Raw genomic sequence first — 13,563 nt, 5'->3', positions numbered from 1 at the left:
CTAATTTCGGAGAAGAAAAAGTTTTCAGATTTCCCCCTTAAAACCCTAAAAAAAAAAAAAAAAAAAAAAAAAAAAAAAAAAAAAAACATAATAATAATAAAATAAAGATAGAGGGAACTGTAACAAAGGAGGTCTTAGGAGAAAGCCAGCTGTTCTGCCAACGAATCTTATCTGTTTAGGATGAAGTTCGCCCCGGGCGGGAATCGAACCCACGAGCTAGCGCTTATATAACAGGCGGTGTTTTACAATGACTGGGGATTTTCTATTCAGAACAGAATCTAGAACAAAACTACCCTCAAGGGATGACATTGGTTAATATAACTTCTAATGACTACAAAATTAGTAGTCAAATCGTAATAATAAAACATATGTAATAGTAATGATGATTCAACACTTCTGGAAATTTACCGGTAAATAACATGGCTTATTCTGGTATGATGTTAAGTAACTCGCCCAATGGCTATTGAATACCATTATCCATCGGTGATACAAGTCCTCTAGAGACTAGATGGTTGACTGAGCTTCAGGACGAGTCAATTAAACATGGCTAGAGACCATCACCCCGGTGTATGGCAGATATAAAAAGATGTCTTTCCTTTATTCTGCCATCAATAGATCTTAAAGAAAGGCCAAATTTTTAGGATTAAAAGAATTGTAATAATAATAATAAATAAACACTTACGCAAACTCTTTGACCTTGACAGCAATGTTACTCGCTCCGTAGTTGAGAGTTTGGGGATCGAATACCGCGTTCTTGATTTCCGTTTCCAGCGAGGTGGCCAAGTCTTTGAATTCAGCCGAGTTTGGGTCGGACAGACCCTCCGTGAATTCCATGTTGTCGATTGTCAGTTCACCCTGTATATGACGAATAGAAATTAGAAATATGTATACCTATACCTGTTTACGAGAAACTGCTAGGGGGTAGTTTAGGTAACTGCTATATGTAATCTAAATCACAATTTATTTGTGGTGAAGCTGAGAGCTTCTTCTTTGAATTCAGCCGAGTTTGGGTCGGACAGACCCTCCGTGAATTCCATGTTGTCGATTGTCAGTTCACCCTGTATATGACGAATAGAAGTTAGAAATATGTATACGACATTGTTTACGAGTAACTGCTAGGGGGTAGTTGTAGGTAACTGCTATATGTAATCTAAATAACTGCTATATGTAATTGTTGTATTCACTTTTGTCTTTAATATCTATTATGCTTTAATTTTTGTAATACTTATTACCTACCTACCTACTTATTTTATGTGATATTGTTCTGTGATAAATATGTAAAAGGATATTTTCCGTTAAATACAAGTACCAAATAGGTACACATATTTATTTTTATTATTTATTTATTATTTAAATCTAATCTAAATCACAATTTATTTGTGGTGAAGCTGAGAGCTTCTTCACAATTTTTGTGGATATCACAGCATTACTAAGAGCCTCCTTTACTAATTCAGACATATCCAGTGGCGTAGCGTGTATGTATGGCGGCCATACAACTCAAAAGTTCACTCTAATGCCCATAAATATTAATGGCATGTACTGTGATGGGACTTGGTAGACCTGTGCATGAGCCCTACAACGCCCTACACTTGAATTTAGACCACGCTACGCCACTGGACATATCTGATATTTTTTCTTTTTACTCTAGTAATACCGCCATATGTATAATATGGGGTTTACTCATTCACAAGCTGATGATCTCCAGAATCCCTCCCTATGATAAAGTGGTCTCTTCCTGATCCCTTGTGTGCCGAGTCCATTTTAGTTTAGGACTATTGCACTATCACTCCCAGTCTCCAGAATCCCAACATCTAGAAAACTGAAATTCACTTGGAAATTTAATTAGAAGAATTGGGAGCGGATGTCTGGACTAACATTGTTGTCAACTCCCATCTCACTGTCAAATATTCCCAATATGTAGGTATGTTCTTAGATATGCAATAAGAGGGGATCCAAACCAATGTCGAGTTATGCTCAACTTTCCGTGGCAAAGCACGAGCAACGTAATAGAATAGAATAGAACCTACTTTTTTTATAAATTCAAATCCCTCATTTCCACTGCACGCATAGGAAAGCGTCCCTTTGATGCCAAAATTGACAAAATTCCCAAACGAAATAATGAAGAAGTAGAAGATACGCATAACTTACATTCAGACTTGATCTTGTGCAGCGGCAACCGATAGTTGTACAGGAAGTTGTTGTGCGTTCTCACGTAGCTTTCCATTCTCTCGTTCAACGTTTCCGGAGTTATGGGATCCTGTGGGTTGACTATGCCATCTTTGAACACCCAACCGATCAGGTACTTGACTACTACTGAGCGAGCGGATCGAGTTATCCGGCTAGGGGAGTCGGCGCCGTCGGAAAATTCAGGTCTGGGGAAAAAGAAATGAGGAATCCAAGTTAAAGGGGGGGGGGACCTTTCACTGAATCAGCTAAATGGCATATAATAAAGGACATAATAAGTGTACGTTCGTTACCGTCGGAAAATTCAGGTCTGTGAAGAGAAATAAGGAATACAAGTTAAATATTAGCGGAAAAAACTTTCACTAATGGTGGATTTCACCAATGATTTAATGAGAGATTTCACTAATGGGAGAATTTTCAATGATCCAGAAAGGTGTTTTTAATGATCTAAACAGGAGTTTTTAAAGGCTCCTCCTTTTTGGATCACTAAAAACTCCATTTTGGATCTTTGAAAACTCCTTTTTGAATTATTACACTAGCTTTTTTGGATGATTAAAAATTCTCCCTTTAGTCAAATCTCTCATTAAGTCATTGGTGAAATCCACACTAAGTATCCTACTGCCAGTCTAGTTAGCTTGGAGGGTAGCGCGCATGCCCATTAAGCGCTAAGTCGCTTAACTCCATACACAAAAAGCCTAATCCGAGGCTTAGGTGTAGGGGCAAACAGTCCTAGAGGATGGGTTAAGCTTCTACGAAGCGCTAGGTCTTGAGTTCCATTCCCACCCGGGGGGGCGGATTTTATCCTAAACAGAAGCGAGCGGATCGAGTTATCCGGCTAGGGGAGTCGGCGCCGTCGGAAAATTCAGGTCTGGGGAAAAAGAAATGAGGAATCCAAGTTAAGGGTCGTTCTCGGAACGGCTGGCTTTCTCCTATCCTGTCCTCCTTCTCTCTTCGATTTCGGGAAGATAAGACCTTAGCAGTTACAGTTTCCTCTATCAAAACACTTGAAATAAAAGATACTTGTGGTTCAGTTGCTTAGGTATAGGGGTCAAACAGGCCTAAAGAATGAGGTTCTACGAATAATAAATAGGCACAAGGTACATTCATAATTATAGCAAATACGACAAACTAGCATCAAAAAAGAACAAGAACAGCTCATGACTAGGGCATTCACTGACATTGTCCCAATGTGCCTCAAGCCAATGACCAAGTGAGGGGATTCCCCTTGATATTAACAGCAGCTCAAGAAATTTCATGAAATTTGGCAAGATTTTCATTTCAAGTTAAACTTAAGTTTATCTTTAGATTTCATACATACGACGGTTAGTTACTGATTACTGAAGAGAAGAGCTACTTACCGAGTATTAGGGCGGCGATTATGGCAAATATAACAAGGACTAGAGCCAAGATCCAACGACAGCGGCTTTAGCTCAAAACTGAATAAATAAAGAACAGTTTTTGCTGATTATTTGACTTTGAACAAGCTTTTGACTCTGTACAACAGCCGGCTGTGAATCAATTCGATTTATCTTGAGAGTGTCAGACTTTGAAACATCGTTGGATTCATTGATTTGTACTTACCTCCACAAAAGTCGTCAATTTAAACTCTAGACTCAATAAAAGAGTTTAAATTTCTGCGAAGAGTAAAACAGGGCGAACTGATTTTTCCAAACTGCTGTTTTGCCCCAGCTTAGATTCTTAGATATGGCAAATGTAAAAAACGAGATGAAGGATATTGGCATACGAATAAATGACACACAACTAACAGGCAATTACTTTGATGCCATTGTTAATGGCCATGCTGACTAACAATGCCGAAGAACTCATGCATATTATACGATAAATAGAAACAACAAGAACTGCAAGAAGAGTAGAACAAGGTAAATGGAAAAGTTGGAAATTGAAAGCTATGCCACAGAGGTGGGCAAGATGGAAGCTATGCAATAAGACAATAGATGGAATCACAGGAATATAATATCAGCGACAAACACAACAGTGACAAAAAGAGAGAAAAAAGTTAGACTTTGGAAGATTAGGGACAGCATACATTAAATCTGAAATTTGAAGAAGAATTATAATTATTTGATTCTATTATGTTTCAGTAGAGGTTCAGTTTGTTCAGGCGTACACAGGCAAAACGTTACAACTGTCAGGAGGTATGTCCACAGAGTCCACGGCCGTCAATCGATGTGGATCGACGGTCGATCGACTATGTTTAGACACACGTATACACTATGCAAGACGTCACAAATAGAAAAGAATGCGAAAAAAAAAATGAGATTCATAAGTTTAGAGATAAGAGATTAGACTGTGCGTCTACATATTATTGTAATGTAAGAGGGGATCCAAACCAATGTCGAGTTATGCTCAACTTTCCGTGGCAAAGCACGAGCAACGTAATAGAATAGAATAGAACCTACTTGTTCTGCCAGAATTAGACAAACTAGTAACCAATATGTAGTAACTAAATTGTAGTTATAATAATGTGTTTTTTTATTGAATTATACCTTTCGGTGTTTACAATTGGCTTAGGACTAAAACTTATATCTACTATAGAATAGAATAGAACCTACTTGTTCTGCCAGAATTAGACAAACTAGTAACCAATATGTAGTAACTAAATTGTAGTTATAATAATGTATTTTTTATTGAATTACACCTTTCGGTGTTTCCAATTGGCTTAGGAACAAAACTTATATCTCCTACTAAAATTAAACTTAAATTTAATCCTATGTAGGTACTATGTAGTTAAAAATGGAGTTTTACCTTAACAGCTCGTGGCAGCGCCATAAATGGCAAAGGCACTCCTCCAGCTCCAGGTCCTCCCAAACCGTCTCCACCTACACCTCCTCCAGGTACTCCACCACCTCCACTACCACCTGCTCCACCTCCACCGCCAGATGGCGCGCCTAAACCTCCTACTGATGAAATGTACGTTGAGCCTGAAGTGGATGAGGGGATGGGTTCCTGAGATGAAGAGAGAATACCGGCTGTGAACACAGAGAAACCAAATGGAATGGAGTTAGTCGTGCCTATAGAAATTCACTGAAGGAGGAGGACGAAGGAGGATAAAGGAAGAGGAGAAAAAGAAGAAAGACGAGATCGAGGAGAGGAAAAAGAGGTAAAAGGGGTTGGGAGAAAGAATAATCAGGCGAAAAAGAAAAAAACGGGGTAGGTGGTCTGATATTTGGTTCTGGAGCAAACATTTCACGATTGGATGCCTTTCTAACCTCAACCTGCCTATAGAAATTCACTGAAGGAGGAGGACGAAGGAGGATAAAGGAAGAGGAGAAAAAGAAGAAAGACGAGATCGAGGAGAGGAAAAGGAGACAAAGGAGGTTGGGAGAAAGAATAATTAGGCGAAAAAGAAAAAACGGGGTAGGTGGTCTGATATTTGGTTCTGGAGCAAACATTTCACGATTGGATGCATTTCTAACCTCAAAACCCTTACTATTTGGAACATTATCCCATCAGGATAAAATCCGCCCCGGGCGGGAATCGAACCCGCGGCCTAGCGTTTACAAGGCAGACGCACTACCAACTATGCTAACTAGGCTGGCAACCTCAACCCTTACTATTTATTGGTTCTGGAGCAAACATTTCACGATTGGATGCATTTCTAACCTCAAAACCCTTACTATTTGGAGAAGGAAAACGTCTCCCCTTTGTGTCAATTTACTTTTGTGGGTGAGAGACTCTTTTTAAGATTTTACTTTCAAAGAAGTATTTGGTGAAGGAAAACATTATTCCGGATTACCCACATTCAATGGTAAAAGAGGAATTAACCTTACGACAGCGGCTTTTGCTGCTACCCAAATCCCGCTTGTCCTTGGTCAAGGTTAGCTTTTCACCTCTCCTGAAAATAGAAACGAGTCAAGGTAATAATATTATTTCTTTTGAAGAGGTTTTGATAGAGGGCACTGTAACAACAGAGGTCTTATCATCCCGAAAGGGAAGAGAAAAGGAGGACAGAGTAGGAGAAAGTCAGCCGTTCCGAGAACGAACCTTATCTGTTTAGGATAAAGTTCTCCCCGGATCGTTCCCGCGCGCCGTGTCGTAGTCTTTAGAAGGTAGGCGCGCCACCCTCCAAGATAACTTAGCCTGGTGATCCTTGCGCTCGTCAGTACTTGTTTCAGAAAATTTCTCTGGTTATCCAAAGAAGCAATTTCCCGAGCATTATCAGCACGTTGCTCTCTCGAATGATGTTAGACGAAGTATTTTATTTATAAAAAATAAAATATCTTTACTTAGCCTGGTGAAAATTTAACGCTACTTTTGAACCTTGTTGTTCCTGCCATTTCGATATTATAACTTACCCGAAGAATTTCTTGTGGTGATTGACAGGTATGAAGTACTCTTCATACGGGTTCGATGCCAGGTCCAGGCGAGAGTCAGTCTTCTTGTTGGGCACTCCGAACCCGCCACCGGCCTTAATGTTGACCAACTCCAGGTTAACGGCCTCCGGAGGTCGCTTTGTCTCGGCCGAAACTTCGTAGCTGTGGTTGAGCGACGTGGCCTTGTGATCAGACGTATGAAGGCCTGGAAGTAGAATAGAATAGATTACCTAGTATTAGATTAGAATAAAGTTCATTAGAACAGAAAATAGAATAGAAGCGAATAGAGTAAAAGAGACAACTCATTTTGTAGAATAGAACAGAAACTAGCTAGCGCGCAGTGACGATAGCACGTTGAATGCACCAGTTCCAGCAGTTCATTATGGACCATAAGCAGTTCCTTATGGACCATAAGTTATGGTTCAGTTAAGCAACATTGCACGTAATTAATATCCGGATGAATGGGTGACCATCTGGAAATCGAGTGCTTTTCACAGCCCCACTCAGGCTAGGTGAGGTTAATGTGAGGAGGCAGGCAATTTGTCGCCAAACGCCAAATGGATTGTAAAATCCCCGTCCCCGTCACTGAAAATCTTAGCAGTTATAGCCAGCCAACTAGCTTGGTTGGTAGCGCGTTTGCCTAGTAAGCGCTAGGTCGTGGGTTCGATTTCCGCCTGGGACGGATTTTATCCTAAATGGATAGTGTTTGTTCTCGGAACGGCTGGCTTTCTCCTATCCTGTCTTCCTTCTCTCTTCAATTTCGGGACGATAAGACCCCAGCAGTTATAGTTCCCTCTATCAAACCTCTTAAAAATTGAGCAACGCTATCAATTCGACCAAAGGCCTTGAAAGTAGGAAGTATCACTACGTTTGACCGTACCCAGGATCAAAGCACCCAATTAAACTATTAAAAGCAACTATGAAATCTTTTTTTTTCTGACTGCAACGAGTTGCGTGAATATTTATCCAGTATGAACTTTTTCAAGTCACCTTTGAATATTGTATCACACATAGCTGAGTCAAAACCCACTGTGAAAAACGCAATATTATGGAAATTTGGTATATGAACTTAAAAAAATCTGGTGTGAACATCACACGACTTTCTATTACATTTGCGGAATACGTAAGTCCCGAGCCTGAGCCGCCTACGGTGGCCGATTTTTGGTCGAAAATTTCCTATCTTAAAATACTCCCCATGTAATGAGGGATCATTAAAAAGTGTCCAAAAATTGAACTTTTTTTCGGAAATTTTTCTAAGTCCAAAATCGACCGCCTACGGCGGTCAATTTTCGACCAAAAATTTCCTATCTTAAAATACTCCCCGCAGTTGCTTAGGTATAGGGGTCAAACAGGCCTAAAGAATGAGGTTCTACGAATAATAAATAGGCACAAGGTACATTCATAATTATAGCGAATATGACAAACTAGCATCAAAAGAACCAAGGACAGCTCATGACTAGGGCGTTCACTGACATTGTCCCAATGTGCCTCAAGCCAATGACCAAGTGAGGGGATTCCCCTTGATATTAACAGCATATTCCAGCAGATTACCAACTTATCTTAGCAGACCTATAGCACAGCTTTACTCGGAATTCATAGGTCGATCTAGATAGGTCGATTTCCAGTAGCTATCATGAGTCATGCTATGAATGCTATGACTATCATGGTATGGCAGATAATGGCAGTCATGCTACGGTTTCAACATCAAGTTCAGAGTAAGTGCAATACAGTAGAACCTCGATTTTTTCAACTAATTGGGACCGGGGGTATTCGAAATGATCGAGGTTGAAATGATCACTTTCTATGACCTTTTCCTCTGATAACAGATATCCTTTGAAAGATAGAAAAATACTATGAAGTTTGGTGTTGAAATAATGGAAGTTGAAATAATCGAGGTTCTACTGTATACGGACAGAGTAAGTGCAGTATACGGACTTTCGAGGTAATCCATAAGGCTAAGTATGGAATAATATTGGAATATGGATAACGGATTAAGGCTATCGTATCGAGTTTTCTTGTATTCAATCCGTATCTAGCTATTAGCTATCCAGTGGTGTTTCCAATGTAACTGAGATCATGTATTGTTAGGGAGCTGGCACACTGGTCGAAATCTACAATTTTTGGTAATGTTTGACAGAGGAAACTGTAACTGATGAGGTCTTACCGTCCTGTAATGGAAGAGAAGGACAGGATAGCAGAACGCCAGCCGTTCCGAGAATGAACCTTATCTGTTAAGGATAAAATTCCCCCCCGGGGCGAGTATCGAACCGGCGCGGCGGCCCAATGCCAGACGCGCTACCAACCAAGCTAATGAACTAATCATTCCTTTTAAAATCTTCTTTCTCATGGGGAAGGCGCCTTTTTAAGGTCACACAAATATGGACTTAACCACCCCAGTTAGTTTGGAAGATAGCGCATCTCGCGGGTTCGATTCCCGCCAGGGTGGACTTTATCCGAAACAGTTAAGGTTCGTTCTCGGAACGACTGACTTTTTCCTGTCTTCCTTCTCTCTTCACTTTTGGGACGATAAGATCTTGGTAGTTACAGTATCCCCTAATCAAACCTCTTAGAATAAATAAATAAAGTAGCCAATGAAATGTCAAAACTCCCAATGAAATAAAATTAGTGGAGATGTAAAAAAAAAAAAAAATCGAATCGAATCGAATCAATTAGAAGAACTTATTGTACAATCCGCGAGGTAACTCCCTTATTGAATTCTTCTATTACGGAATGACCTGTACATGATGTCATGCCCCTGACATTTCTGTACAATGACCTACGCAACCACATCCCTCTCATTTCACAGTCACTATGAATGCAAATCTAACTATTAGATGCATATTACGCTATTGTAGGTATATATGCATGTTTATTGTAGATGCATACTATGATAGATTAGTGTAATATTGAAATGAGATATACCTAAGGTTAATCGAAGAAACAATAGATATCTACTGATGCTAAAGGTCTTCGAATGACCAATCATGGATAGTGATGTCAGATACGGATTATATCTAATCATAATATTCGAGAGGTCAAGAACAGCTGACGTTCAACCTGAAAGTACTGGGTTCGAATTCCGGCCAAGGCAGAAATTTTCTGATTAATAATTTTTGTAAAAAAAATAATAATAATAAAATAAAGATAGAGGGAACTGTAACAAAGGAGGTCTTAGGAGAAAGCCAGCCGTTCCGCCAACGAATCTTATCTGTTTAGGATAAAGTTCGCCCCGGGCGGGAATCGAACCCACGACCTATCGCTTATATAACAGGCTGTTTTTTACAATGACTGGGGATTTTCTATTCAGAACAGAATCTAGATTAAAATTACCCTCAAGGGATGACATTGGTTATATAACTTCTAATGACTACAAAATTAGTAGTCAAATCGAAATAATAATATGTAATAGTAATGATGATTCAACACTTCTGGAAATTTACCGGTAAATAACATGGCTTATTAATGTATGATGTTATGTAACTCGCCCAATGGCTATTGGATACCATTATCCATCGGTGATACAAGTCCTCTAGAGACTAGATGGTTGACTGAGCTTCAGGACGAGTCAATTAAGCATGGCTAGAGACCATCACCTCGGTGTATGGCAGATATAAAAAGATGTCTTTTCTTTATTCTGCCATCAATAGATCTTAAAGAAAGGCCAAATTTTCATAAAATTAGTGGAGACGCCAAACCTTCAAATATAAAATCAGAGGAGATGTAAAAAAAAAAAAAAAAATCGAATCGAATCGATTAGAAGAACATATTGTACAATCCGCGTGGTAACTCCTTTATTGAATTCTTCTGTTACGGAATGACCTGTATATGATGTCATGCCCCTGACATTTCTGTACAATGACCTACGCAATCACACGAGACCTTGTTTAGACTGCAGGGGTAAAGGGACTTTTTAGTCTCATTCGAGCAGGATAAACAAGGTATATTCTATTCTATTCTATACTTGTTCTGCCAGAATTAGACAAACTAGTAACCAATATGTAGTAACTACATTGTAGTTATAATAATGTATTTTTTATTGAATTATACCTTTCGGTGTTTCCAAATTGGCTTAGGACTAAAACTTATATCTACAACTAAAATTAAACTTAAATTTAATCCTATGTAGGTACTATGTAGTTCCTATGTAGTTAAAAATGGAGTTTTACCTTAACAGCCCGTGGCAGCGCCATAAATGGCAAAGGCACTCCTCCAGCTCCAGGTCCTCCCAAACCATCTCCACCTACACCTCCTCTAGGTACTCCACCACCTCCACTACCACCTACTCCACCTCCACCGCCAGATGGCGCGCCTAAACCTCCTACTGATGAAATGTACGTTGAGCCTGAAGTGGATGAGGGGATGGGTTCCTGAGATGAAGAGAGAATACCGGCTGTGAACAGAGAGAAACCAAATGGAATGGAGTTAGTCGTGCCTATTGAGCCTGAAGTGGATGAGGGGATGGGTTCCTGAGATGAAGAGAGAATACCGGCTGTGAACAGAGAGAATGGAGTTAGTCGTGCCTATAGAAATTCACTGAAGGAGGAGGACGAAGGAGGATAAAGGAAAAGGAGAAAAAGAAGAAAGACGAGATCGAGGAGAGGAAAAAGAGGCAAAGGGGGTTGGGAGAAAGAATAATCAGGCGAAAAAGAAAAAAAAACGGGGTAGGTGGTCTGATATTTGGTTCTGGAGCAAACATTTCACGATTGGATGCATTTCTAACCTCAACCCTTACTATTTGGAGAAGGAAAACGTCTCCTCTTTGTGTCAATTTACTTTTGTGGGTGAGAGACTCTTTTTAAGATTTTACTTTCAAAAAAGTATTTGGTGAAGGAAAACCTTATTCCGGATTACCCACATTCAATGGTAAAAGAGGAATTAACCTTTAGTTACTGATTACTGTAGAGAAGAGGTACTTACCGAGTATTAGGGCGGCGATTATGGCAAATATAACAAGGACTAGAGCCAAGATCCAACGACAGCGACTTTTGCTGCTACCCAAATCCCGCTTGTCCTTGGTCAAGGTTAGCTTTTCACCTCTCCTGAAAATAGAAACGAGTCAAGGTAATAATATTATTTCTTTTGAAGAGGTTTTGATAGAGGGCACTGTAACAACAGAGGTCTTATCATCCCGAAAGGGAAGAGAAAAGGAGGACAGAGTAGGAGAAAGTCAGCCGTTCCGAGAACGAACCTTATCTGTTTAGGATAAAGTTCTCCCCGGATCGTTCCCGCGCGCCGTGTCGTAGTCTTTAGAAGGTAGGCGCGCCACCCTCCAAGATAACTTAGCCTGGTGATCCTTGCGCTCGTCAGTACTTGTTTCAGAAAATTTCTCTGGTTATCCAAAGAAGCAATTTCCCGAGCATTATCAGCACGTTGCTCTCTCGAATGATGTTAGACGAAGTATTTTATTTATAAAAAATAAAATATCTTTACTTAGCCTGGTGAAAATTTAACGCTACTTTTGAACCTTGTTGTTCCTGCCATTTCGATATTATAACTTACCCGAAGAATTTCTTGTGGTGATTGACAGGTATGAAGTACTCTCCAAATCCCGCTTGTCCTTGGTCAAGGTTAGCTTTTCACCTCTCCTGAAAATAGAAACGAGTCAAGGTATAAATATTATTTCTTTTGAAGAGGTTTTGATAGAGGGCACTGTAGCAACAGAGGTCTTATCGTTCCGAAAGGGAAGAGAAAAGGAGGACAGAGTAGGAGAGAGCCAGCCGTTCCGAGAACGAACCTTATCTGTTTAGGATAAAGTTCTCCCCGGATCGTTCCCGCGCGCCGTGTCGTAGTCTTTAGAAGGTAGGCGCGCCACCCTCCAACATAACTTAGTCTGGTGATCCTTGCTGTCGTCAGTACTTGTTTCTGAAAATTTCTCTGGTCAAGTGGTCATCCAAAGGGGCAATTTCCCGAGCATTATCAGCACGTTGCTCTCTCGAATGATGTTAGACGAAGTATTTTGTTTATAAAAAATAAAATATCTTTACTTAGCCTGGTGAACAGTGCAACAGTCCTAAACTAAAATGGACGCGGCACATCAGGGATCAGGAAGAGACCGCCTTAACATAATAGCCTGGTGAAAATTTAACGCTAATTTTGAACCTTATTGTTCCTGCCATTTCGATATTATAACTTACCCGAAGAATTTCTTGTGGTGATTGACAGGTATGAAGTATTCCTCATACGGGTTCGATGCCAGGTCCAGGCGAGAGTCAGTCTTCTTGTTGGGCACTCCGAACCCGCCACCGGCCTTAATGTTGACCAACTCCAGGTTAACGGCCTCCGGAGGTCGCTTTGTCTCGGCCGAAACTTCGTAGCTGTGGTTGAGCGACGTGGCCTTGTGATCAGACGTGTGGATGCCTGGAAGTAGAATAGAATAAAATAAAATAAGACAACTCATCTTGTAGCCAGCCTAGTCAGCTTGGTTGGTAGCGCGTTTGCCTAGTACGCGCTAGGTCGATTCCCGCCCGGAACGGATTTTATCCTGAACGGATAATGTTTGCTCTCGGAGCGTCGGGCTTTCTCCTATCCTGTCCTGCTCTCTTCGCATTTGGGACGATAAGGCCTTGGCAGTTACAGATCCCTCTATCAAACTTCTTAAAAATTGAGCAACGCTATCAATTCGACCAAAGGCCTGGTTGGTAGCGCGTTTGCCTAGTACGCGCTAGGTCGATTCCCGCCCGGAACGGATTTTATCCTGAACGGATAATGTTTGCTCTCGGAACGTCTGGCTTTCTCCTATCCTGTCCTGCTCTCTTCGCATTCGGGACGATAAGACCTTGGCAGTTACAGTTCCCTCTAATAAACCTCTTGAAAATTGAGCAACGCTATCAATTCGACCAAAGGCCTTGAAAGTAGGAAGTACAGAGCTAACTGGCAATTGGGAGACAAACATCGATCAATGGCCAATGAAATTGAAGTTTTAGAATGAAGGTTTCGAATAAGGACTGTTAAAAGCCTTACTTTCTTATGACTACACTTACATCTTGGACCACAACCCCATGAACCTCCTGGTAGTGAGTGATGATGCTTTGTTGGTGCTTGTAGG

At 40.5% G+C, this 13,563-nt stretch overlaps 1 protein-coding gene across 1 annotated transcript in view; it reads right to left on the bottom strand.

Annotated features, from left to right (window-relative positions):
* The window catches only part of LOC103506518, a 16,315-nt gene extending 3,182 nt beyond the window's left edge, over positions 1-13,133 (bottom strand). Inside the window, exons 1-4 of the mRNA XM_026821562.1 lie at positions 12,653-13,133; positions 11,436-11,557; positions 10,685-10,908; positions 683-855 (exon numbers count right to left, since the gene is read on the bottom strand). Coding sequence (XP_026677363.1) covers positions 683-855; positions 10,685-10,908; positions 11,436-11,557; positions 12,653-12,915 — 782 coding nt within the window. The 5' untranslated portion in view covers positions 12,916-13,133. The remainder of the gene's footprint in view (positions 1-682; positions 856-10,684; positions 10,909-11,435; positions 11,558-12,652) is intronic.
* Between the last annotated feature and the right edge of the window lie 430 nt (positions 13,134-13,563).

Source organism: Diaphorina citri, unplaced genomic scaffold (genome assembly GCF_000475195.1).
Source record: "Diaphorina citri unplaced genomic scaffold, Diaci psyllid genome assembly version 1.1 scaffold240, whole genome shotgun sequence".
NCBI lineage: Eukaryota > Metazoa > Arthropoda > Insecta > Hemiptera > Psyllidae > Diaphorina > Diaphorina citri.
The sequence above is the reverse complement of the archived record's forward strand: the minus strand, read 5'-3'. Positions and strand labels throughout refer to the sequence as shown.